The 27636-nt window shown below is 45.3% G+C and overlaps 1 protein-coding gene across 1 annotated transcript in view; it reads right to left on the bottom strand.

Moving 5' to 3' along the window:
* Positions 1–27636, bottom strand: part of FAM234B (family with sequence similarity 234 member B) — a 276924-nt gene that overhangs the window by 129026 nt on the left and 120262 nt on the right. Inside the window, exon 5 of the mRNA XM_085601440.1 lies at positions 18426–18556. Coding sequence (XP_085457566.1) covers positions 18426–18556 — 131 coding nt within the window. The remainder of the gene's footprint in view (positions 1–18425; positions 18557–27636) is intronic.

The following is a 27636-nucleotide window of genomic DNA, read 5'->3' as shown; positions in this document are numbered from 1 at the left end:
ATCTAGGGCATGAAATGTAGCAAATTATGCACACATACATGAATCATCTGCATATTATGCAATTTGTCAAAACATCACAGTGCCATGTATTTTTTACTGTACCACCTGTTGTCCTGTAGCAAACAAGGTTAGCACAATACATTTCTAAATACGCAGACTGTAAGCATTGGGCATCAACTCTCCCACTGTAGATACAGACAACCGAAGTACTTGAACCTTTGTGAGAAGTTAAACAGTAATTTTGTCAGGATACTAGATGGGGGCCTCTGTCGAAATTCCGCCCTGTACTACCAATTCCAAGGAAAGAGAAAAGATGCCCCTAAGGTATGTGCCACACAGAGTGGGGAGGCACCCGCACTGCCCACATTGGTGGGAGACCTCCACTCCCAAAAGGCTGGCTGCATGTAACCTCGCAGAGCTGGCAGATTTGGGAGTTCAATGTAGCTGCCCACGACCTCGCAGTACAGCTGATGGCAGTAGGGCCCCCAACTTCGACGGGCCCTCGGGGGCATCAATGACCTCAGCGCGGCCCCTCAAGTGGCATTTGCTCGGTACGGCCATGCCGGGACAGGCTCTGCTGCAGCTCACTGGTTGAGAGACAGTGTCCTCAGCATGGTGTCCTGCTGGGCGGGGCTTCAGCAGGTTGCTTGGCAATGCCAGACTCTCCTGTGGCACTCGATTGTTGATGAGCAGTCACATTTAGTGCCCCCTTCTCTCTTGGGTGGGGCTCAGCCCAGAACTCAGCCTAGAACTCGGTCCAAGGGGGATAGCAGGCAGTGTCCCCAGTGAGTAGTGCCCAGGGTAGCACAAGACAGCCTCCCCAGAGATGAAAACACACGGAGCTCCCAGCAAGTGCGAGCCGCCTTGGGAACTCTGCAGAAATGCTAACATTGCACTTTTTCGGCTGTGGCGAACAGATCTAACAAAGCCTCTCCCCACCGTTAAAAGAGACCTATCGCCACCTCCGAGTAAGGACGCCATTCATGATCCACTAGCCATAGTCAGTTGAGTTAGTCCTCACTGGCGTTAGGAAAACCCATCAGGTGTTGAACCACTAGGGAAATACCCTGACGTTTCAGCCATTTCCAGAGACACAGGGCCTGCTGACACAGTCTACGACCTCACCCAGTCCTGCTTGTTGCAGTACCACATGGTGGTGTTGTCCATGAACACCTGAACTAGCCTTCCCTTGATGGATGGTAGAAAGGCTTTTAATGCCTGCCGGACCTCCCAGAGCTCCAGCAGGCTGATGTGGAGTTCTGATTCCGCCAGAGACCAGAGGCCTCTGATCTCCACCTCTCCCAGATGGCCACCACATCCCAGGAGAGATGCATCTGTCACCACTGTCAGATCTGGTTGAAAAAGGAAGAGGGGTCTGCCGCTGACGCAATTGCAATCAGTTAAACACCACTGCAGATCTCTTGCAACTCCCACCGAGATCTGGACCATATGAGAGAGATTCCCCCAATGCTGCGCCCACTGGAACTTCAGGTCCCACTGCAGAGCCCGCAAATGCCTGGGGGCATGTGTCAAATGCAGGATGCAGTAGGCCATGAGGCACAACAGCCTCGGAGTTTGTTGCACCAAAACACAAGATAGAGGTCAAACCATTGGTATCATAGCCTGAATATCTTGGACTTGCCATTCAGAAGAATAGACTTGAAACTGAACCATGTCTGGAACAGCTCCGATGAAAGGGAGCTTCTGAGAGGAAGTCAGGTGTCACTTCTGCATGTTGATAGTGAATCCCAGCAAATGCTGCTGGTCCGCCGTGGTCTGGAGTTGGGAGACGACAGCCTGGGATGAGCCCACCTTCAACAGCCAGTCATCAAGGTAGGGGAAGACTGTCACCCCTGAATTTCACAGATGAGCTGCAACCACCACCATCACCTTGGTGAACACCCGAAGGGCACTGGGAAGGCCAAAAGGGAGCACAGGAAACTGAAAGCACTTGTGGTCCACCGTGAACCACAGGTAACGGATGTGGGCAGACAGGAATGTGGAAATATGCATCCTGCAATGCCAATGCTACCATCCAGTCTCCCGGTCCAGGGCAGAACAAAACCTGGGGGAGTGAGAGCATTCTGAATTTCCCCTTCCTGAGGAGGAAATTGAGAGGGTGCAGGTGTAGTATAGGACTGAGACTTCCATCCTTCTTGGGCACCAGGAAGAAGCAGGAATAACAACCACAACCTACTTCTGTCAACGGCACCCTCTCAATGGCTACCTTAGCCAAAAAAGCCGTAACTTTCTGGTGGAGCAAAGAAAGATGGTACTCTGTCATCCTGTTGCAAGCAGGTGGCATGGGTGGAGGGGTAGTATATTTCCACTACAACATTTCGGCTTCCACAGGTAGTACAAGATTGTTTGATCAGTGACTGCATGGCTAATAATGTTGGATTTTCAAAAAGCATCATGCGTGAAGATTCCATTTGGAATGTGGATTGTGGGTTCAATGCAGTCTTGAGATCTCTTGATATATATTTATATATGCACTGCGAATAGAAAATGCAGAGGCCTCACTCCGACTAAAATCGTGCCATTAATTTATACATCGTGTCAGTGTCAGCAGATTCACTCCTTTAGTCCTTACGCGTTTCGGCTTTGATGCCTTGATCACAGGTGAGTGTATTTAAATCCAAGTGGTCACATGACCTGCAGCAACCTCCTCCAGGTCCCAGAATGCACCAAAACAGATCATCCAAGTTTGTTTTGTGGTGCTTATTTTTCCTTATTGCTCAATAACTTTCTTTTAACACCAGAGTCCTAATTACACATTGTTGTTTGTGGTGCAAGCGTTTTTTTAAAATTGCCACATGCATATTGCTGCTGCCACTCAACTTACTTGCACTGAATGCGGAATCTCCAGAGAGAGAGAGAGAAACACCTCCCTCATCTCTCTTCCCACTCGCAAAAACAAAATACCACGGAAGTCAAATGTCTGGTATGCCAGCAAGCAGGTAATGCCCCCTCAATAATATCCACAAACAAGAAGGAAAATGCATCTGTTCTTGGCTTGTAGAGATGTAGATTTGTATACTTGTGTATAGATCGCCATCTGGTGTTGGGCTCGGATGTTTGCACTTTGTTTTTGTCTGGGAAGAAGTCTTTGTAGTAAAGAGGTAGGTGACTCCTCCTTAGGTCTATAGTGCGCATGGGCATCAACTCCATCTCCAGATTGTTTAGCCATGGAGGGTTATGATGGAGTTAGTAAGAAATAGAAAAGGATGTCCATGTCTGATGTATCTAAGTAAGATAGTACTGGAACAGATAGAGGTAGGTGGGTGGGCGTATATGAATCTACAACTCTACATGCCAAGAACAGATCCACACTGGTAAGTAGCATTTTCCGTTCGAGGCATATGAGCTGTAGATTGTATACCTGTGCATAGACTATACAGCAGTTACCTCCTTAGCGGTGGCTACCTGTATCTATTGCAGTGGTTTGAAAAAGTGTTCTTAATACAGCCTGGCCCACACTAGCTTGTTGTTTTGCTTGCACATCTACACAATAGTGTTTTGTGAAAGTGTGTGGTGTAGACCAAGTTGCTGCTTGGCAGATGTCATCTAAGGGAATGTTCCCTAAGAATGCCATAGATGCCCCTAGTTTTCGTGTGGAGTGAGCCCTAGGGAGAATGGTTAAGGTATGTTTGGCTTTAGCATAGCATATTTGGATGCAATTAACAATCCGCCTTGCAATTCCTGTTTTTGCGATAGGATTGCCTTTATGAGGTGGAGAGAACGCCACAAAAAGTTGTTTAGTCTTTCTAAAGGATTTTGTTCTTTCAATGTAGTAAAGTATTGCTCTCTTTAGGTCTAGCGCGTGAAGAGCTCGTTCTGCTACTGAGTCGGGTAGTGGGAAAAACACTGGAAGTTCTACAGACTGGTTAAAGTGGAAAGCGGAGACGACTTTAGGTAGGAATTTCGGGTTAGTCCTAAGAACCACTTTGTTATGATGGATTTGGAGAAATGTTTTTTGTACGGTTAATGTCTGGCGTTCACTGACTCTTCTGAGAGAGGTGACCGCAACTAGGAAAGTTACTTTCCAGGTGAGAAATTGTAATTCACATTTATGCATAGGTTCAAATGGGGGACCCATGAGTCTGGTAAATACCACATTTAGGTTCCATACTGGAGAGGGTGGAACTCTAGGTGGGATTATTCTTTTAAGTCCTTAAATAAAAGCCTTGATAGCTGGTACCCTAAACAAAGACAAGTATTGTCTGTTTTGGAGATAGGCTGCTATTGCAGCGAGATGTAATCTAATCGATGTATATGCTAGGCTACATTGTTGTAGATGCAAAAGGTAACAGATTATGTTTTGAATAGAAGCATCTAGTGGGTTGATTTTGTTATTTGTACAGTAAATTACAAATCTTTTCCACTTTGCGACATAGCAAGCTCTAATGGTGGGGCGTCTAGCCTCTTTAATGATGTTCATGAAGTCTGGCAGGAGATTAAGGTAGCCAAACTAAGATTTTAGGTGCCAGATCGCAAGGTTGAGTTGACTGGGATCCGGATGCCTTATCTCTCCATGGTTCTGAGTGAGAAGGTTGGGTGAGAGGTGTAGCTTTGATGAGGAGCTACTGATAGTTCCAAGAGGGTTGTGAACCATTGCTGTGGGGCCCATGTTGGCGCAATCAGGATCATTTTGAGGAAATGCTGTTTGAGCTTCCGAACCACTAGCGGAATGAGCGTGAGAGGCAGAAAAGCGTAAGAAAATTTGCCTGACTAGTTCATCCATAGCGCATTGCCTTTGGACAATGTGTGTGGATAACTGGATGCGAAGCTTGGGCATTTTGCGTTTTGGTGTGTGGCGGACAGGTCTATTTCTGGGTGGCCCCGCATTTGAAAGAATGGAAGCAGAACTTGGGGATGAAGATCCCATTCGTGGATCTGCTGTGTTTGACGACAGAGTAGATCTGCAATTTGATTGTGTACTCCTGGGAGGTGTTCTGCAAGGAGACATATGTTTTGAGGAATAGCCCATCTCCATATGCTTTGAGCTAGGTGTGAAAGCTGTAGAGAGGGTGTCCCCACCCCCCCCCCCCCCCCTTGTTTTTGTGTGTAATACATTGCTGTCATGTTGTCTGTACGGACTAGGAAAACTTTGTTTACAATTTGTAGTTGAAAATATTTCAACGCGGTGGAAGATTGCCGACAATTCGAGGTAATTTATGTGGAATTGTTTTTGTTGAGGGGTCCATATGCCCTGAATGGTATGGGTTTGAAGATGAGCTCCCAAGCCGGTGAGCGATGCGTCTGTTGTTAGCACTATCTGTGGAACCGGGTCGAGGAACGGCCGCACTTTGGAAAGGTTTTGTGTGTTCCACCACTGCAGAGAGCGATGGGTGCGGTTGTCTACCAACACCAGATCTGTTAGCTGACCTTGAGCCAGGTTTCACGGACGTGCCAAACATTCCTGTAAGGGACGCATTTGGAGTCTTGCATAGGGGACAATCAGAATGCAAGAGGCCATCATTCCAATTAGCTGCATGAACACTAGTGCTGGTAGTGAGTGTTGAGGATGAATGTTTGCTAGTAGAGCTTGTATGGTGCTTATCCTGACTGGGCTGGGGCATGCTAGAACTTTTGAAGCGTCTATTGTAGCCCCTAGATACCGTTGTATGTTGGACGGTTGGAGATGGGATTTCGTGAGGTTCACCATGAATCCCAGGTTGTGAAGCAGTTGGATTGTTTTGTGTGTGTGTTGCACTTAGCTGCTGTGTGACTTGGCTTTTATGAGCCAGTCGTCAAGATAAGGGAAGACATGAATGTGCTGTCATCGTAAGTGGGCCGCAACTTCTGCGAGACACTTGGTGAAGACTCTGGGTGCTGTAGTCACCCCGAATGGGAGGACCATGAATTGGTAGTGTTGACCATCTACCATGAACCTGAGATATTTCCTGTGAGCGGGGTGAATGGGAATATGAAAGTAGGCGTCCTTAAAATCCAGGGTGGAGAGAAAGTCGCCCCGTTGAAGCAGTGGGAGCACCTGTTGAAGAGTGATCATGTGAAAGTGATCCGATGAAATATAGAGGTTTAGCGGTCTGAGGTCTAATATGGGCCTGAGAGATCCGTCCTCTTTTGGAATTAGGAAATAGAGGGAGTAAACCCCTGTGCCTTGTTGAGGCAGGGGGAGTGGTTCTATTGCGTGTTTTTGTAATAGAGAGAGAACCTCTTGTTTGAAAAGTGTTAGATGTTCCGAGAACATTGGAGTTGGATGACCGGGGGGGGGGGTGGGGGGTTGGTTGCCTCTGTAGCCTCCGCGAAACTATCCTCTGGAGGACGTTTGAGTGGGGCTCTTATATGAAGAAGAGGGATGTTCTGAGCCAATGGTTTTGGAGCCAGCTCTGTAGGAGGAGCGGCGAAAAGAACCTCTAGGGGAAGGAAATTGCGGGCCCCCCATGGACTTAGCAGTGTCTGTATCTTGTTTTATCTTTTCTAAAGATGTGTCAACTGAGGGTCCAAAATTATGCTCTTGATCAAAGGGCTGATTTAGAATAGCAGATTGTACCTCCCGTTTGAATCCGGAGACTCTGAGCCATGCGTGCCTGTGCAACAAAACGCTAGTGTTAATGGCGCGAGATGCGGTATCAGCCGCGTCAAGCGCACATTTAGTTGAGGTGTTTGTGATCAATTTCCCTTCTTGTATAAGGTCGTTGGCCTTTTGTTTGTACTGGTCAGGAAGGTGATCCATGAGCTTTTCAAGCTCGTCATAGTGAGCCCTGTCGTACCTGGCCAATAAAGCTTGGGCATTGGCAATCTGCTAATGATTTGCAGCCTATGACGCAATACGTTAACCAGATGCGTCTATTAGTTTGGACTCCTTATCATGATGGAAGATTTGGCCCCCAAACTTGTAAAGGAGATCCTGTCTGCACAGCAACCTCTTGTATATACGCTCGAACAGGTGAAGAAAGAAATCTCTAAACCACCACTGACGAGATCACTCGTTCAAGACTGCTGGAATCAGGGGGAATGGAGAAAATGCACATAAAAATTTCTTCGACCAGTCTATCGTAAAAGCATTCCCTGTCTACCCGGACTGGTAGAATCTGTAGGCATAATTCGGGTATTTTTTGTTTCTTGCAACTACAAATAAGTCTATTCTTATAGAGTAACCCATGCTAGGTCTATTGCTGCTCTGTCGTTTAAAACCTAGCCGTGGTTTTCTTGAATAGTACGACTGATGGGACCTGCTTGGAAGGTGAACTGCTGTGATTGTTAGGTTCCTTGTTATAAGCCATTTCAATATGGCCTGGGCTTCAAGAGATAGTGGTCTTGAGTATGTACCTCCATGTTTGGTCAGGTAACACTGTTTTATTGTCCACCTGAATCAAAAGGGAGTTTGCCCGGATTGAAGGTAGGAATGACCTCAGCACCATGTGATTCATCCTCAGCTCTAGGAGGTCAATATGGTAGGTTTTTTCCTTGTCTGATCATAACCACTGAGTCTTTAAATGGTCTATGTGAACTCCCCATCTCTAGAGAGAGGCATCTATGACTAGTGTCTGTACTGGCCAATTCTGATGGAATCGTATCCCCGCCATTACATTTTTTGACGTGGTCCACCATGGAAAAGACTGAATTACAGATTGTAAAACAGTTAGTCTCTGCCTCCAGCTCCCTGAACTGGCTCCACTGATACTCCAGACATTGTTGCAATGGTCTCATGCGAAGCCTGGTATGAGGAACTAGGAACATATAAGATGCCGTTGATCCCAGGAAAGATGTGAGCTATTGTGCTGTAGGATGACAATAGATTGAAACACTTCAGACTGATAGATGATAGTCTTTCCTTCAAAGGATACAGGATTGCTCCTAGATAGATAGCCCTGAAAGGGCGAGCGCAACAAGTTTTGTTGCCACCGGCTGCCTCTACTCCTCTGGCGGTCACTACGGGTGTCCCTCGGGGGTCTTCCCTTAGCCCCCTTCTTTTTAACATCTATGTCACTCCTTTGGTCTTTTTGGCCGAGGAGTTGGGGGCTAAGGTGATAGCATATGCTGATGACACCCAGCTCCTCTTTACGTGGGGTAAGGATGAGGATTCAGCATTGCCTGTACAGAAGTGTTTGTCTTCGGTCTTTGGGTGGCTTGCTAGAGCACAACTCAAGTGTAACGAGGACAAATCTGAGATCCTTCTCTACGGCAAATTGTCCCAGGATTTTAGGAATAGGATCTGGCCTCCTGGATTTCCCTTTCCTTCTTCTAATGGGCAATCCGCTAGAAACTTAGGAGTGTGGTTTGAGGATAACCTTTCATTCTCTGTTCAACTGAAAAAGATTTCAGGTAGCTGTTTTGGCCTCCTTAAAACACTCAGGAGTTTTCTTCCCCTCCTTCCTCGGTCTGCCATAGAGACGGTTATTCGGGCACTAGTCTTATCTCGGTTGGATTATGCTAATGCCCTGTATATCGGTATCCCTGGTTACTCTATGAATAGACTTCAGGTGATCCAGAACGCGGCCGCTAGGCTGCTCTTGGGAATCGCTAGGAGGAATAGTGTGCGTGCTCATTTTCGCGCCCTTCATTGGCTGCCTGTGGCGGAGAGGGTCAAATTTAAATCGCTTGAGTTCGCCCACCGTGCTCTGTACAATCTTGGGCCTATTTATTTACAGAAACGATTTTCTTTCTATGTCTCACCTAGACAATTGCGATCTTCGCCCCTTCTGTTGGCGAGGGTGCCTCGCTTCTCCCGCCACAAATTAGGGGGCTGCTCTCTTGTTGTCAAGGCTTCCCAGGCTTGGAATCCCTACCTTTTTTTCTGCAGAATACTTAGGACCCACTAGCATTTAAGAAACTGTTAAAAACCCATCTGTTCCCGTAATTGTTGGCTTCCTGTCAGAAATTCCTCTTTGCTCCGCGCTTGGACACTCTTCGGCCTAGCTATTGCGCGTTATAAAAGGATTTAACATAACATAACATATTTTATTTACCAGAAATGACATCGATTTTTTGATATTGACACGAAGACCTATACTCGAAAAGGAGTTGAGACACGTCTGAAAACATTAGAATTTCTTCTGTGGATAGACTCTTTATTAACCAGTCGTCTATGTAAAGGTAGAAAAAATCTTTTGACTCCTTAGATATGCTGCAACGACAGCCATACATTTTCAGAATGTTTGTGGTGCTGAATTTAGACCAAAAGGCAGGATTTTGTATTGGAGATGCTAGGAACCAACTACAAAAAGTAGGATTTTTTGACAATTCTTTACGATTGGTATAAGGAAATAGGCATCTTGAAGATCTACAGCACCCATCTGGTCCCCCTGATGTAGCTGAGGGTACATATGGAATAGTGCAAACATTCTGAACTTTTCTTTTCTTATGTATTTGTTACATAGTTGTAAATCTAGAATAGGTCTAAACTCTTCTTTTGGTCCTTTGTTTGCAAATCAAAAAGTACCGGGAATAAAATCCCAATCCTTTTAGTGAAATGGACACTTTTTCACTATATCTTTCGGTAGCAATATGTTTTCTTCTTCTTGATAAGCCGATGTTCTGGAGGGGCACTGAAGCAAAGAGAATATCCATTCTGAACAACATTCAAGACCCATTTGTCTTTGTTTTTTTTACAGCCACTGTTGAAATTAATTGACTATGCTTCCTCTTACCAGACTGCCCGACAGAGAAGGTGGAAGTCATTGTTTTGGTGGAGGTTTTACTGCAAGTGTAGATTGCGGCTGTTGTTGGCCTCCTCTCCCTCTGCATAATCTTCAAGGATGATTGGATTGTTGTTGTTGAAACCAATGAGGGGTTTTAACCCTCTTAGGGGAGTAGCGCCTGTCATATGTCTGTTTCTGCTCCCGAATTAATTTCTTTTTCTAGGCCAACTGCTTTTGGAGTTTCCATCTCCATTTTCATGCGTGACATTTCATCACCACATGCAAACCAAACAGTGAAGTGGCTGAAAAGGGTAGAATTCAAATTCTCTGCTGCACTTCTGGCTTTAGACCAGTCAGCCTAAGTCATGAGCTGCGTCTAGTGCAGATGCCATGACAATATTTGAGTGCCGCTAAGTCAGAAGTATCTGCTGCTACTCCAATGACTTGGTTAGAGACCAACATACCTTCAATGAGGACCGGTCTGTCGCTCTTCTTTGGGTAGTCTGCCACAATACTTTTAGAGAGAATCCTAAAAGGATCGATCGTATCTCTCCAAAAGGGTTGTAGCATTTTCTGCTTTCATTATGGATGCAGATGTTTAGCACATTTCCCTACCCAAAGAATCCATTTGCTTGTTCCCTATGTCTGGTGGTACAGAAGATGAGGAAAAAATTGCCTAACCAGTTAGAGTAAACCTGGGACCAACAAAAGCAAGGGCCTTAAAGAGGTTTTATAATGTAAAGTTTCAGATATGACCAAGGTTGAGGTCGTGGTGGTGACCATTGCAATATTCAACCTTTGCAGCACCTCTTACTAGTGCACCATTAAAGGCAGTAAGATCATCTATCTCTGAGACTCTTGATGGAGGAGTATCTGTTAGAGTTGGAGAATAATCTCAAATAGATAAAACGCAAATAGTCATCCAGGATGGAGTCTCCTATGGCGAGATAGAGCTCTCCTTGCAGATCTTTTGCTAGACCTTCTGAAATGAGAAGAGGAAGACTCTGTTCTAGATGTTTTCTTCGACCTTGTTCTAGCTCAAGAATATGCATAGTGCTGCCTCCTAGGAGATCTTGACTTCTTGGAGGTGGACTCTTGTCTGATTGATACCCTGATGGAGGAGATGGAGATGAAGCTGATGCCCTAGGTAATCTATGAGATGACAAAGGACCGGGCACAAATGGTGTTGAAATGGAATGTATCATCTCAGGAGTATTCCTAGATGATGAGTAGGTACACGAGTACTCAGCACCAGGAGTGCCTGATTGTTCTTCATGTCAACTTTGAGGCAATCAAGGTGAAATGTGTATTGATGGTGATTGAGATCTTGAAGATGGTTTCGTGGTCGACAGTCAATGCTTCGATGTTGACTGAAGAAGTACTCACGTAAAGGGAGGAGCTTTCAACATTCCTAACACTTTCGACAGTGGTCATTGAGGAGCTTTCCACGTTAAATTTCGTTCCGAGGTTGAATGTTGTTTTGATGTAGAAGGTGAACAAGTGGGCAACTTGCCTGTTTGACGTCATACTCTATGTCAAACAGGAGCGTGCCTCTTTCTCTGATGACTCCCCTTGAGGCAAATCCAAGGAGAGGAGTCCTTGGAGCTGGAGGTGGGAGCTCTGGTGGAAGAATGACCTTCCTCATGGCCTCCTGACGATCCTGCAGCTCTCTCCGGCTTTGCTTGAAGTCCATGCAGCCAGAATTTTGCTCACGTTTAAAATTCTTCTAAAGGGTTCCACACAGTGTTTGCATGAAGATTCTCTGGATAACAATGATGCAGACCCTGTGTGGCTATATTTGTGTCTTAATTTTACTAATAGGAGGACACTTCACAAAATGTTAAGGTATTCTGTGTGAAAAATAAATATTTTCATGTCAGAAAAAAAATTAAAAACACTTTAAATCTATAAAGATATCGAGTGAAACACTCAGTATTAAGTTTTGGAAAGATTTATTTTCTCTTTCAAGCACCAAAAAGTCAGAACTCAGTCCCAATGGAGCTGGACAAATTAACTCACCCAACTGACACCTGTGGGGCATGATTGGGGGCTGGGTGTGCTCTTACAGGCACAGTGCCAGTTTTGGTCCCTAAGCTGTCCTTTGCAGCCTTTTGGCTTATTCTGTCCTTCTTTTCCTTTTCATTTTTCCTTTCAAAAAAGGTTTGTGAAATATTTTCTATGGTCACTTCAATTTTTCAGTTATTTAATAGGCGCCTTTTTAAAAATGAAAGCAAAATGAAATTCGGCCTTCTTAAGCCTTTTTATAGGCTGTAAATATTTGCTAATATGAATGTATATTTTTTTTTTTTTAAGTTCTCCGAATCCCTGCTTGCAGGGTGGGACTATTCAGTGATTAGGACTATTGATGAGGATCCGTTAAAGAAAACCAATAAAGAAATCCCGATAGGAAAGGACCTCAATCTTGTGATGGGCAAAGTTCTGGAAGGGTCAGCACATCGTAACAGGAGGGAGTGGTTGAGAGAGTCGGGGTTGCAGGTTACATAGTAGACTCAATGTACAAGACTTAACATATTATTAAGCCTTAAATTGCGCATATCTGTGATTGGATGACTTCCTGGATGTTACCCAGTTGGTGGTTAGGGTAACTCACTCAGATTGGGGCCATGGCACTCTCAGATCATGTCCCTGTTAAAATTGTGCTACATCTTGCTGATTGCCCAAGTTTAATAAATCAATAGAGACTAAGGGACACCATTATTAAAACATAGCACAATGAGAGGGAAATACAGGAGGTGATGCGCCAACAACCAGCTGAGAACGATAAGAGCAACATTAACACACTCTGAAAGGCCCCTTAAGGGAGTTACCAGAGGTGCATTGTAAAGTACCTCAGCCAGAACAAAGAATCAAGAAGGCAAAGAGAAGAGTTTGAAGCAAAGGCGAGGGGAATGCAAGCAGTTCATATAAGGATAGGGGGCTGCAAAAATGTGGCGCAAGCTTGCAGTCATCAAAGCATAACTCAAAATGATAAATATGAGCAAGGAGGACTATGCCATTTTCAAGAGTAAACAAAAGTCCTATATAGCAAACAAAGCAAGCAATGTGCTTGTGTACAAACTGAGAGCTAAGGTGGTCAAAGTAAGGGTATCTGCAATGACAGGACAGCACTGACAATTACCAAAGATGACCTAGGTATATTCCAAGACTTTAGGAATTTTTAGAGACACCTTTACACAGTCGAATGTAAGCCACCTCCCCGCTCCCAAAAATGAGAAAATACTTATCACAGGTCTAAATCTCAAAACTTACAACAAACGCAGACCCGTGATCTCAGCTATTGCTGGACCCCAAATGAACAAGTCGCCTTGCATGGAGGGCTTTATACCACTCCTTTACAAGACATTCTGCCTTACAGTGGCCCCACTTTCAACCTGTCTGATTAACTATTTGCAAATTCTTTAGCATTAACGAAACTACAGCTACCCACCACACATGGAGGACTGGGCGCTCCATCCTTCGAATCCTATTTCCTAGCGGCACAACTGCAGTGGTTATCCCACTGGACGGCAGGCAGACACACAGATGAGACGTACACCACAACTGGTCGGGTGCCCACTCCAGAACTCCACCGCCTATTACTGCCAGGCACTAAACCAAGACATACATATCCCCTACAAGTAGCAGTGGCACACAAATGCATGCAAAGGATACACAGCATTTCACCGGGGAAACCCCCATACTCTCCTCTGTTACCGCTGGTTGGGCGGCCCAAACACGAAAACTATTACACACCTAACGTGCTTCACACATGGACAGACTGTGGCATTATCAAAATGGAGTCACTATTCGAAGACGGACAGCTCAGACCGTTCCACCGACTTACAGACGACTACGATCTCCCCCCTGGCCAATTCCTACTTCACCGCTAACTCCTCAAAAGTTACCGATCGTATCACAACCTCTTGACGGGAGAGCCAGATACACACCTGGTTATACACCCAATATTGTATATGGGAGTGGGGCGGCACTTCACCACATGGCTCTATAAAGCCATACAGGATCTTACGAACAGACCCCTAGATACCATGCGGACCACTTGGGAGGAAGAATTAGGGCGTCCACTACATAAGAAAGAATGGGAGAGGGCTCTGGAATATCCCAAGAAGGTGTCTAGAAACGCACACTTTAAAAATATACAATTCCATATTCTACATAGGGTGTATCTGACGCCAGCACGCCTTCAAAGATTTTATCCTGACACCCAGTTCCTATGCCCTAGTTGCCAATCACAGGAAGCAGATTTTTATCATATGTTCTGGAGCTGCCCCACAATAAAACCATATTGGCAAAATATTCACAAATTACTCTGAGTTCTCACAGGGCTTACACACTTTAACACCTGGGAAGCCTGCGCACTAGGTTTGTTAAGGAAACAGAAGCAACACAAAGTGCCCATCAGATTTATCTCACTGGCCGTTTTGCTAGCTAAACGGAGTATAGCCATGCACTGGCGATCCCCCACAGGTCCCCCGATCGCGGCATGGGTGGGAGCGGTACACAAATGAGCAGCAGCAGAGGAAGAAACATTACGAGAGGAGGAGGTGAAAGGGATACGTAAACACCCCATTTCTATGGAGTGGGCCCTATTACTGCACCAATTCAAACAGTCACTGCTCCGTGATATCCCAGATAGCGACCCGCACACACCGAAGGACCCACAATTACAAGCTCAGACCGCAAATGCACATACCGGATCTCCACCTGCGGCGCACACATAATGTCAATTATTAGTAACACCGCGCATCACACCACACTCGAGGGCCCGATATCGGAGCAGGACCGACCACATTTTTTCCCCTCCTCTCTAGTAGCACACAGATGTACAGACTAGCGAGACACATATCGCCCTGACACCTCATCTGACATCTGTAACCAGAAATTCTATGAACGTTCCCCCAGTTTTGCACCCCAGTTCTATTTGGCAATCAATTAGCTTCAGATCTTAATGTCTACAGGATATCTATCTAATTAATGTGTGGATAGCACTGTACCACGATGTAAACTGCGAGAAATGCAATCCAACCGAATGTATCCTAACGCACTTTATTATAAACTATAAATGCCAATAAAAACATGTTTAAAACAAAAAGAAACTATTGGCAAAATCTTGTGCACTGACAAAGTCCAGGCTAGAAGCTATGATCACAGAGATCCCCAAACCTGTGAGAGGATTGCACAGTACGCTCCTCGTATAGACCGACAGTTCTCAGTGCATAAGCTGAACGATTTACTGGGATCCTAGTCTGACCCGACAAATCAGGTGTATCACTAGTAGAAGCTGCAGCAACAATACAAAATTGATCCTTCATATTGTCAATAATATATATTTTTTCTTAAACTGGAAAAATGTCTGGCTCCTATCAACAGATGCAGAGAAAGTGTTTGATACAGTACACTGGCCCGATCTGAAGGAAATCTTAAAAAGGTTTGGCTTTGGTCTCAGGTTTCCTAAGTGGGTCTTTTTCAGGTACAACAACCCAAATGCTACAGTAAGAGTTAATGGGGTTACTTCAAATCCATTTCCCATTCAAAGAGGCACAAGGCTGGCTGTCCTTCTTTTTCTCTTGCTCTTCACCCTATATATGGAGCAGATGGCAAAGAGAGGGAGAAGAAACAAGAATGATTCAGCTGTAAAAACAGGTGTAACAGTCACAAACTGAACATAAGTAATGTTTTGGTGGTGCTTACCAACCAAGTAAAAATCCTCCCATCCTGGACATTTGGATTTTGTCTAAATTTACGAAAATCACAAATACTGAATCTATCAGTCCCCAAGATCAATTGAATCTATTGCAAAAGCAGATTCTCATCATCTGGACTGCTCACTTGATGACATATTTAGTAATGCAGACAGACGACAAACCACAACACACAAATGACGAGCCTACTGCAGTCAGTTCAACATGATCTATGGACATTTCATATACACAACGCCTGTCATGACATGTCTGTCATGGCTGGGGAGGCTGGCAGCAATTAAAATAACCACCCAACCCAAAATTCTATTTGTCTTCCAATTACACCTACTACAACTCTGCCCCTATGCAATAGTGGCTAATGAAGACTTCCTTTGGACAGAGAAGAATCCCAGGATGGCTAGCTCAACATTATCCTGATGAAGGGAGATTGGACATCTGGAACATTATTAGTTATTATTAAGCTGCGCAATTATGAGGCATGGTAGAATGGAGTAGAGCTGAATCTGAAAAGAACTACTCCAACTCTCTGGGGTACACGCATTTGGAGGGTCCCTTGGCTGCCCAAATCAGAGTATGGGGTATAAATTAATCTCATGTGAGAAAAGCTTCCCCTGTAGTGTGAGATAGAGTGGTGGAGGAGAGGAAGCTCACAACACAGCGCTGGGAACCATATTCGGCAACACTGACTTCAGATCAGCGCTTGGTGTTAAAGATTTTCCAATAGTAGGGATATTATTGTAAAATAATTGGAAGCCTCTTTGATTATTCCCTTAGATCAGCTTAAAAAAGTAAGGCTCTCCCGGGTGATTTGTCGAAGGGATATGGCGCTCAATAGACCTGTGTAACATTGTTTAAGTATCCTATAGTCTGCTGCGTTGCTACGAGGTAGGGAGAACACCCCCGTCCCCAATATGTGACCTTGGTCTATAGATAAATACTTTATACCCTCTAGCACACGCTAATATCCACATATAGTGATTAACAGTAATGTCTCAAGATTTCACAGATTCTCTTGTTCATGTATTCTATCTATTAATGGGGTAGACGACAGGCGACGAACTCCAGTCAGTAGGTGCGGATACCCCTAGAGTCGGTAAGCAGCAAATACCTATACATTTACATGCCAACGATGCGGCCATCATGGCGTTAACCCCGAATATCCTGCAAAACTTGATCAACTCCTTAACCGACTACATGGAAGGGAATGATTTGAAAATTAGCATAGCGAAAGCTTACCATGAGTTGCGGCCAATCAAGGGTAAGGACTAATACTTTTTACATCAAGGGGAATAAAATATAAAGTAAAACAGCTTTTAATTAGCTAGGAATACAGTTCTCTTCAAAAGGGCACTGGAAACATCACAGGGAAACATGCATTTCTAACATGTCTAGAAATAATGAAGGTATCAGAGCTAGGTTCTAAGCTGATCAGAGAGATGATAATCCTATAAAATGCTAAATCGGTCTCATCAGTGGAGCAACAAAGGTAGCCCCGCAGTGCTGTGGGACCCCCAAGCTCCAGGGGGCCCTCTCAGCCCAGTACTCTGGCCTGGGAGCTCCTGTGTAAGCCCCTTTATGAACTTTGCAAGAGGAGCCCGTTAGTTTTGTTACGCCAGTGGGTTTCAACTGTAACATATGGAGCTGGCGTTTTGGGCGTGGGGGCTAATGGAATAATATATACACAGAAAAATAAGTTCCGTAGAAGACTCTTAACAGCAGCCCAACCAATACTAGACACCATAATACATAGCGAGCTGGGAGTTGGATTCAATACTAAGCATGTCAGAAACCAAACCCCTTTTATTATGGCATTCTGTACGGTATAAAGAAGAGACACATTTTACTAGATTAACTATGAAAAACTGCATAGCATTTGACCAGGCATGTAAAATCCCTCGAGGGGGCCTGGACAGACAGGGATTCCTGGATATATTTGGAGAACTTGATTGGCCATTCCAAAAGAGACCTTAAGGAGTATAGTTTGTCAAGAGAAAAAGATCCTGCCTGATCACAATAACACATATGTGGGAAGATACTTAGCACTGAATGACCAATCTGGGGGTAAATCGTACATTAATCTAACCCATAAAATCTACCACAGATCTCTCTTAACCTGTTTTCATTTCCTTATTATTCATCGCAAGGTTTGATTTTCAGAGAAAGAAAGGTGGGGCACTAACCCCCTGAAGATGCCCCAGCGATGATAGAGCCGAACAGTCAACCCAACACATAGCACTTTACTGCAGATTTTACCTGCCGCATAGAAAGCAATATCTTAAACCTCTTTTTTTATAAAGGAAATAATTACTAACTAAAGGGAGGCCTTTCATTACTCGTACGACCTAAAGGACGTGACAGTTTGCTAGCATGTAGCCATGTTCTTTTTAAAGGTGCTTCATACAAGGGAAACACTGATCAGTGTAGAATACGAAACAACCTAGCGGTTGTACTATATCAGATAACGATATGTTGTAGTGGTTGTATTATCATAATGAATTGTGTCTAGTGTTTCACAACCTGACAAATGGCTTATTTTAATATGAACTTTTTACTGTCTAGTGTTTTACAACCTGAAAAATGTCTTCCTTCAATATGAAACTTTTACTGTATATTTTTATTATTCAAATTTTTTCATTGAATGTATTGATGTGATGCTTTTATCGTTTATTTTGTTATAAACCAAATAAAGTTCCTGAAATGGAAACTACAGTTCTCTATTAACTCCCATTGTTACTTCCTCCCCTGCTCACACATTCCCAAACTACCTGTGCGACAATAATTTGTCCAACTCTTTAAGACAACTTCATTAAGTTTCTATTCTCTCACAAATTGTCCACACATTTCTATGACTTATTTATAAATGGTTCAAAAGTCTGCCTGTTGATTACTTTTGTGTGCCTCTTGAACACTAGTCACTAACCTGACAGAGCATTGTACACAGTCCTACTGTATTAGAACCACCTCAGACTCTACAGGGGCATTTTGAAACACAATTTTTTCATATTATGAACTTAATTAAATTTAAAGATTCTAATGTCATGAACTTTCAGGAAATCAATTTAATTTGCATAGGCTGCACGTTTACAACCCCAGGTACCTGTTTTTCACCAATCATCAAAACAAGAAGATCACTCGTCTCATCTCCGTCAAGGTCTGGGAGTACGAACGCCGGGGCGGTCATCTTCACACTGGGAATGTGGGCAAGGGACATGGTCCAGATGGTCTTTCCTGAAAGGAATTAGGCAAATGAACATTCATGGGACATCATATTCACTCAACAATGGTAACTAAGCAGGCTACTGTTAGGCCTGACAAAGAGTTGCATGTTTTAACATCTTTTAGGTCTTATGGTTTCATAATCTTTTATCCATTTGTTTGTACAATGTCCACAAAGTTCTGAAGACCACTTTAATAAATGAAACAGAACACTTAATAAAATTAAATTAGTTCAGATATGTATACACCTACGAGCTCTCGATTGAGGCTTAACTTGCAACTAGAGGGCAGCTAGCTCCACTTTCTGGAGAGATGGGCCCTTAATTCACAACAGCATCTTTGTAAGTATGATTTGTGGTCTGTCCCATCCAGTTTTGGGAGATACAGACAGATCAAAAAGCTATTTACTTGCAAATCTAATTCTCCTTGATTAAATTCCCAAATATAGAAATATCGGTCTCAAAACACGCTCGACATAGGGAAGGAATATGCTACTTACCAGTATGCATCTGTTCTTGGCATGTAGAGCTGCAGATCTACACACTTTTGCATAGATCGCCATCTGGTGTTGGGCCCGGATGTTTGCAGTTTGTTTTTCCTCTTGGAAAGTCTTTGGAAGTCACGAGGTTGGTGACTCCTCCCTTGGTTCGTACTGCGCATGGGCTTTGGCTCCATCCTCAGATTGTTTTTCGCCAACAGGGAAAGATGGAGCGTAGTAGCAACAGTGAAAAAACCCATGTGTGTTGTATCTAAATAAGATAGACTGGAACAGATACAGGTAGCCGGGGAGGCGGGTGGGCGTGTGTAGATCTGCAGCTCTACATGCCAAGAACAGATGCATACTGGTAAGTAACATATTCCGTTCGAGGCATATGAGCTGCAGATTACACACTTTTGCATAGACTATATAGCAGTTCCCCACCTTAGCGGCGACCACCGGTATCTGTTGCAGTGGTTTGAAATAGTGTTTTTAGTACAGCCTGGCCCAAACTAGCTTGTTGCTTGGTTTGCACATCTACACAGTAGTGTTTAGTGAAAGTGTGCGGTGTTGACCATGTAGCTGCCTTGCAGATATCATCTAATGGGATGTTCCCTAGAAAAGCCATAGAAGCCCCTATCTTTCTTGTAGAGTGGGCTTTAGAGGGAACAGATAGCGTGCGTTTTGCTTTGTGGTAGCAGATCTGTATGCATTTTACAATCCACCTAGCTATCCCTGATTTAGAGATGGGGTTGCCTTTATGAGGTGGAGAGAAAGAGACAAACAATTGCTTTGTCTTCCTGAAAGATTGTGTTCTCTGGATGTAGTAAAGCAAGGCCCTTTTAACATCCAGTGTGTGTAGAGCCCTTTCTGCAACAGTTTGAGGTTGCGAGAAAAAAAACGGTAATTCTACCGATTGGTTTAGATGAAAGGGTGAGATGACTTTGGGTAGGAATTTAGGGTTGGTACGTAGGAGAACCTTGTTCGGGTGCATTTGGAGAAAAGGTTCTTGTATAGTAAGTGCTTGTATTTCACTGACCCTTCTAAGGGAGGTGATGGCTACAAGGAAAGCTGTTTTCCATGTGAGGAATTGCAGTTCGCATTTATGCAAGGGTTCAAAAGGTGGTCCCATTAGCCTTGTGAGCACTATATTTAAGTTCCACACAGGTGAGGGTGGCACTCTGGGGGGAATTATTCGTTTTAGGCCTTCCATAAAGGCTTTAATGGCAGGCACTCTGAAAAGTGATAGGTGCTGTCTGTTTTGTAAGTAAGCAGCAATTGCTGCGAGGTGTAGCCGAATGGATGTATATGCTAGGTTACATCTTTGTAGGTGTAGTAAGTAGCATATGATATGCTGTATGGATGCGTCTAGAGGGTTGATTGTGTTGTTATGGCAGTAAACAACAAATCTTTTCCACTTGGCAGCGTAGCAGGCTCTAGTGGTAGGACGTCTAGCTTCTCTGATAACATTCATACAGTCGGGGGGAAGGTTAAGGTGTCCGAACTCTAGGATTTCAGGAGCCAGATCGCAAGGTTGAGCTGAGCTGGGTCCGGGTGTCTGATCTCTCCATGGTTCTGGGTTAGGAGGCATGGTGAGAGGTGTAATTTTTGGTGTGGCACTACTGAGAGTTCCAGCAGCGTGGTGTACCACGGTTGTCTGGCCCATGTTGGAGCTACTAGAATGAGTGCAAGGGAGTGCTGTTGTAGCTTTCGCACCACTAATGGCATTAGTGGAAGAGGTGGAAAGGCGTATGCAAATTTGCCTGACCAGTTCATCCATATCGCATTGCCTTTGGACAATGGGTGTGGGTATCTGGTGGCGAAGCTTGGGCATTTTTTGTTTTCGTGGGTGGCGAATAGGTCTATTTGTGGATGCCCCCACATTTGAAAGAACGGGTGAAGAACTTGCGGGTGAAGTTCCCACTCGTGGATCTGCTGCGTCTGTCTGCTGAGCAGATCTGCCATGGTGTTCTGGACTCCTGGGACATGTTGGGCTAGGAGAAAGATTTTGTGTGGAATTGCCCTTCTCCATATGCTCTGTGCTAGTTGAGAGAGCTGTGGAGAGTGTGTGCCGCCTTGTTTTTGGATGTAGTACATGGCGGTCATGTTGTCCGTGCGGATAAGGACTGCCTTGCCTAAAATCGGTGTGTGAAAGGATTTTAGGGCTAGAAAGATTGCCAGTAGCTCCAGATGATTGATGTGGAGTAACTTTTGTTGCGGCGTCCATGTGCCTTGCACTGAGGTGTAGTAGATGAGCTCCCCAGCCGGAGAGCGATGCGTCTGTTGTCAGGATTATTTGTGGAACCGGGTCCAGGAACGGTCGACCTCTGGAAAGATTTGTGGTGTTCCACCACAGCAGAGAGCGATGGGTGCGACCGTCTACCAACACCAGATCTGTCAGTTGCCCCTGGGCCTGGTTCCATTGGCGCGCTAAGCACTCTTGGAGTGGACGCATCTGGAGTCTTGCATGAGGCACTATGAAAATGCAAGAGGCCATCATCCCTATAAGTTGCATAAACACTCTTGCATAAACACTCTTGCTGGGAGGGAGTGTTGAAGTATGAATCTTTGACGCAAAGCTTGAATGCTTGCGATCCTTGCCGGATTGGGGTAGGCAATGGCTTTTGAGGAGTCTATGGTGGCACCGAGGTATTGCTTTATGTGGGATGGCGTTAACTGGGACTTTTGGTGGTTCACCGTGAAGCCTAGTTGGTGAAGTAGCTGGATTGTAGTGGCAGTGTGGTGTACACATTGGTTGTAGGACACGGCTTTTATCAGCCAGTCGTCCAGATACGGGAAGACGTGAATGTGCTGTCTTCTGAGGTGTGCCGCCACTACCGCTAGGCACTTGGTAAATACCCGTGGTGCTGTTGTGACCCTGAATGGGAGCACCTTGAACTGGTAGTGTTGCCCGTCCACTACGAATCTGAGGTACTTTCTGTGGGCATGGTGTACCGGAATGTGAAAGTACGCGTCTTTCAAGTCCAGTGTGGTGAGAAAGTCATCCTGGGAGAGGAGCGGAAGTACCTGCTGAAGTGTTACCATGTGAAAGTGGTCCGAATGTATGTATGTGTTTAGAGGTCAGAGATCTAAGATAGGTCGTAGAGTCTTGTCTCTTTTCGGTATTAGCAAAATATAGGGGTCTACTCACTATATTTTCTGATTGTGGGGGACCTGTTCTATTGCGTGTTTTTGTAGGAGGGAAATCACCTCCTGCTTTAGTAACGTGGAATGTTCTTGTGACATTGGGCGTTGCCTGGGTGTAATGTTGGGGGGCGGGGGTAATGTGAGTTCTAGGCAGTACCCTGAACGAATAATTTGGATCACCCACTTGTCTGATGTGATGGACTCCCAGACGTGAAGGAAATTTTGTAGTCTGCCCCGACCGGAGTGGGATGGTCTGGGGGGAGCAGGGGAAAAGTCATTGGGCAGGCGGTGTGGCAGAGCGGGCAGTGTTTGTTTTGCCTCTGCCTTTATTGTTATTTCCTCTATATCCGCCTCTTTGATAACCTTTTGTGAAGGTGGACTGAGGAGGGGATTTGTAGGACGTGGACGCGCTATCTGAGGAGTAGCCTCTGCCCGTGCCACGAAAGGAAGAGCAGCGAAAGGACCGTCTAGGAGGGTGTGACTGTAGGGCTCCCATAGATTTCGACGTATCTGTATCTTTTTTCATCTTCTCGAGGGCCTCATCTATCTTTGGCTCGACTAAATGTTCCTGATCGAACGGGTGGTTTAATATAGAGGCTTGTACCTCGGGTTTAAAGCCGGACACTCTCAGCCAAGCGTGTCTAAGGAGTAGGACACTGGTGTTAATGGCCCTGGAAGCTGTGTCTGCTGCGTCTAAGGCACAGCGTATAGAGGTATTGGTTATGGTCTTACCCTCTTGGATTAGTTCATTGGCCCTATTTTTATATTTTTCTGGGAGATGGTGCATGATGGTTTCTAGCTCATCATAATGCGCCCTGTCGTATCTGGCCAATAGCGCTGGAGTGTTGGCGATACGCCATATGTTAGCTGCCTGTGACGCAGTGCGTTTTCCTGATGCGCCCAGGAGCTTTGATTCCTTTTCAGGTGGTGGTGCTTCGCCTGACGCCTGGGAATTTGACCTCTTTCTTGCGGTGGATACCACTAGGGAATCCAGTGGCGCAGGCCCTTTGATGTAGGCAGGATCTGTAGGGGCAGCCTTATACTTTTTTTCTATACGTGGGTTTAGGACCCTAACCCTGACTGGGTCTTTAAAGACCTCTGGCGCATGTTTTATTACTCCTTTGAGCATAGGTAGTATAGCAGTAGACCTATGTGTTGTATCAAAGGTGTCTAGGAGGAAATCTTCCTCTACTGGGTCAGTGTGTAGCTCTACCCCGTGATAATGTGCCGCCCTCTGAAGTAGGTGGTGAAAACCTAGTGAGTCTTCTGGTGGTGATGGCCTGGATGGATATAGGTCATCTTGTGGGACATCTAGAATGTCTGGATTATTATAATCATCCCAGGGGTCTGGGGATCCTGTAGGGGTGGGGTCTTGTGGCACATCTGCTGGGTCGAACTATGGGTCCCCCTGATCCTCATGGTCTGGAGACGGGGTCGGAGAGCGATGAGGCAGAGGGTGGAGGAGGTGGAGGAGGCGGGGAAGGCACTCTGAAAGGGGAGGTAGCACAGTCCTTCCTCTTTGGAGGTGGAGGTGGAGCTGGTCTGTCCAAATGTCTCTTTTTAGAAGACAGTGCCAAATGTCCAGTTTTTGGATCCTTGGTAAGTGTCTTTTGTAAAGGATCCGGTGTAAAAAGTTCTTGGGACACTGGTTGTTTGGTTGGCGCCGACGTTTTCGGGGCCGACGGCTTCTTAGGCTTGTCTGTGCCGTGCTTTTTGGGAACCTCCAATTTTTTGTTCGGTGCCGATACAGGCCTCGGTGCGGGAGTGTCGGTGCCGGGGGCCTTATGATGTTTGGTCAGCACCGAGAGGCTGGGTTTTGACACCGAGGGCTTTGGTGTGGAGCTCGGTGTCGAGGTAGAGGCCGATCTTTTCTTCGGTGCCGAAGGGTGTTTTTCGGCACCGCTGGCAGGCTGGCTCGAGCCCGAGCCGCCGGAAGGCTTACTTGGCTTCGTCACCGGGCCCGAAGGTGGGGTGTTCGAAGCAGTGTCTTTGGTCTTGCCTAGGCCCGAAGGCGAAGGCGTGACCGAAGCCTTTTTGGGTGTCGGCACGGGTGTGGGAGGGGGTATTTTACTCACGACCCTCTGCGCCGGGGTGATGTCCTCCACATCCGAGTCGTCGGCTTCGGAAGCACTGACGAGGTCCTCTTCGGTGTGCTGGTGTCCCGGAGGTTCTACGTCGTCCCCGAAGATGTCGACTGGAACGGAGGTCGAGGAGTGCGCCATTTTTCTTCTGGCCCTTCGATCTCGAATAGTCTTTTTAGATCTAAAAGACTTGCAGGCGGGACAGTCTCGAGCCTCGTGTTCAGGGGAAAGGCAGAGGTTGCACACCTCATGAAGGTCGGTGTGGGGGAATTTGGACCCACATCGAGGGCACTTCTTGAATGGAGTCCTTTCCATCAGCCGGGACCAGAACCTGGAGAGGCCCGAAGGCCGCCGTCGATGACTGGAATCGAAAGTGCGTCGAAGAAGAAGGTGATTGAGGAGATTAGTATCTAAACAATACCGCGGAGAGCGAGGATTTCGCTTCGATCGTCGAACTGGAATGTTCGGAGACGGAGCGCGAAGTATTACATCCGAGCCCGATGGCGGAAAAAAACAATCTGAGGATGGAGCCGAAGCCCATGCGCAATACTAACCAGAGGAGGAGTCACCGACCTCGTGACTCCCAAAGACTTTCCAAGAGGAAAAACAAACTGCAAACATCCGGGCCCAACACCAGATGGCGATCTATGCAAAAGTGTGTAATCTGCAGCTCATATGCCTCGAACAATCACTTTTCACAAATATGAATGGATAACTTTGGTTACAAATTGTGGCTTGGACAACTAATGAGAGTTGGTGCTGTATTAACTTACTTTAATGGCACGTTTAGGGTCTGTCATATTAGCCAAACGTGATCCCTCACAAACATTTATATAAACCCTCATTCAATCCAACATACAAAAGGTGATGGGAGGATGCTTGCAAGAAGTCTAACCACTGGCAATCGCTAAGGGTAGCACTCCAACCCATCATTCCATGCCCATTATGCTACCTCAGATTATACCCAGCCATACGTAAATCCGTCTTGACCCTGCTGTCGAGACCTAATTAGGTCGAAACCGGTCCTGGGTTTCTTGTGTTCCGTTTAAGGGAAGACCTGGCCATCGGCATGGACTACTCCCACTGGAGCAGGGTCAAGACTGATTTGTATATGGCTGGGTCCAAATTGAGGAGGGATGTTGCGCAAAGTAACGATAGACTGGGATGTGGTCTTGAGTGATTACCAGTGTCTGAGATTAATTCAAGCACTCCATCCATCACTTATATGTATATCTCATCAAATCCTGAGCACATCTCCTAATTGGCAATGTATGTGGCAGCTGTGTTGATAAAGGATCCAAATATCTACACTGGAAGTCCTTTACCCTAAATGTGACAAGGATCCTGGGAAGGATACTCACATGCACTCCAGAGTAGGAGCTACCAGAGAGCGTCACAAAGTGGCCAAGAATGCTACCCACCATAAGTGTAACTGCACTGCTTTAGCTCCACCCTTCGTTAGCTCCCTTAGTGGACTACTGTCACCGATCATGGAGGGACCCTTATAGAGTGAAACTCTGGTTTCTAGCTTGGGAACTCTTCCTAACCAAAGATTAAAATCTCAGAAGTGGAAACGGTATAAACTTACTTTCGCAAAGCTCACAAGGCTGTAGTAACTAGTGAGCAAAGACACCTCCTCCAGGTACACCTCCACAACATTTAGGTGTTTCCGATATTGGGGGTGAACAGCGCCATGGAGGACCACTGAGCTGAGGATTTAGTTGCTATCATTAATTTTGCAAAAAGGCATATTTAAATGCACTATGGCCAATCTTCATGCACCAAACAGTTGTCGGGAAAGATTCTTCAAAGTGTGGAAGGAAATTTAATAATAGGGGAGATCTAAAAACAGTTATGGCTAATACAAAAGAGAGAACAGCCATTCATCTCTGACAGACAAGTTCTCTATCAAAATACTCCAGAGATTGGTTGATAACAATATGCTTTCCAAACATCTGAAGGATGCAACATGTGAACCAACTGATGTCAAGGTATTACTGTTCAATGTAAAGCTAGAGAATTTTCATGTGTCATCCTCCATGCTGCAACATGTACAGGACAAGGACACATGCCCAATGGCATTATCAGGACAAGCCCGATTAGGCTCTCTTTTTATCCACCTTACGCAAGAGATCCCACAGGCACTGGAGGTTAAGAGAGGACTAGCTTAGAAACAAAACAATTAAGAAAAGCACACAGAACTTTATCCTGCAATATGTGTCCAGCAATGATAAGGAAGAGATTAGTAATGAGGGTTCCCTGTGACACACTGAAAGCAGTGGTTAGAATCATTTGATTTCATCAGCAACCAAGAAAAAAACTAGGAATTAGTTATGAGTGAAACTAGAGGGCTAGTTGATGGGACTGGAAGGCATTTAGTAGAGGACAGGTTCCAATAAGTGCTAGTAAGGAAACACAATTACCGCACAAGTAAAGTCACATAAAATGGATAAAGCAGAATATTCACTACTGCTCATAAAGCAACACTGCCTTAGTGGGGGGTACATGATGGGAAAACCTTTAACCTGAAAGTTGAATGCTAGATAGTGCAGGACCAGATTCCCCTCATTTCACACAATGATGGAGAAATGGTGTACGATGAGATAGCAGAAAACTTTGGCTACTTCTAGGAGGATGCATTTCAGGCACTGACACCTCCAAGGAGCAAACAATAACCCTAGATCAGATGGAACGGTTAGACCACGTAATCAGAAATGAGAAATTATCTTCAGTATAGATAAAGTTAAACTGGAGAAATCCCTGGGCCCAATTACATTTTGTTTTTAAACTTAAAGAACAAGTTACCTATCTTTAGTAATGCCTTTTCTGGTAGAGACCATCTCTGGGTTTTTTTTAAAGATTTATTAGGTTTTATTCAAAACAAACATGAGACTCAATACTTCAGAGTGGTAATATCAATGATACACTGTGATCAAAGATGTTACAGCAGAGCTCCAGAGACCAGCAGACAGATTATTTCCTGTGACAACACATTTTCAATTCGCACCACTCCTTCCCCCCCCCCAATCAACCAACGCCCCCCCACTTTAGGCCCTTTGCAATGTAAGCATTAGAAAACAACCAATGTATGTACTCACTGCCGAGGAGGGTCACCAGAAGTTGAGACACATTTTTCCATGTTGCCAGTCTGAGTCGATTCCGGAAGGCCCGTGATTCTCAAGTTGTTGCGACGGGAATGCGCTTCCAGGTCCTCCGCTTTATCTTGCAACACCTGCAGCACTTTCCCCATTTGTTTGGGGTCAGTGTCCATTGTTGTCTGCGCTTCCTCCACCTCTGTAACCCCGCGTTCCGTCATGTCCAACCTTTCTGCATGTTTATCCATCTGCTCAGACATTCTGTCCATCTGGTACAAGAGGGAGTCTAGT

This window comes from Triturus cristatus, chromosome 4_2 (genome assembly GCF_964204655.1).
Source record: "Triturus cristatus chromosome 4_2, aTriCri1.1, whole genome shotgun sequence".
Classification (NCBI taxonomy): Eukaryota; Metazoa; Chordata; class Amphibia; order Caudata; family Salamandridae; genus Triturus; species Triturus cristatus.
Note: the sequence above shows the minus strand (reverse complement) of the source record. Positions and strands in the feature narration are given on the sequence as shown.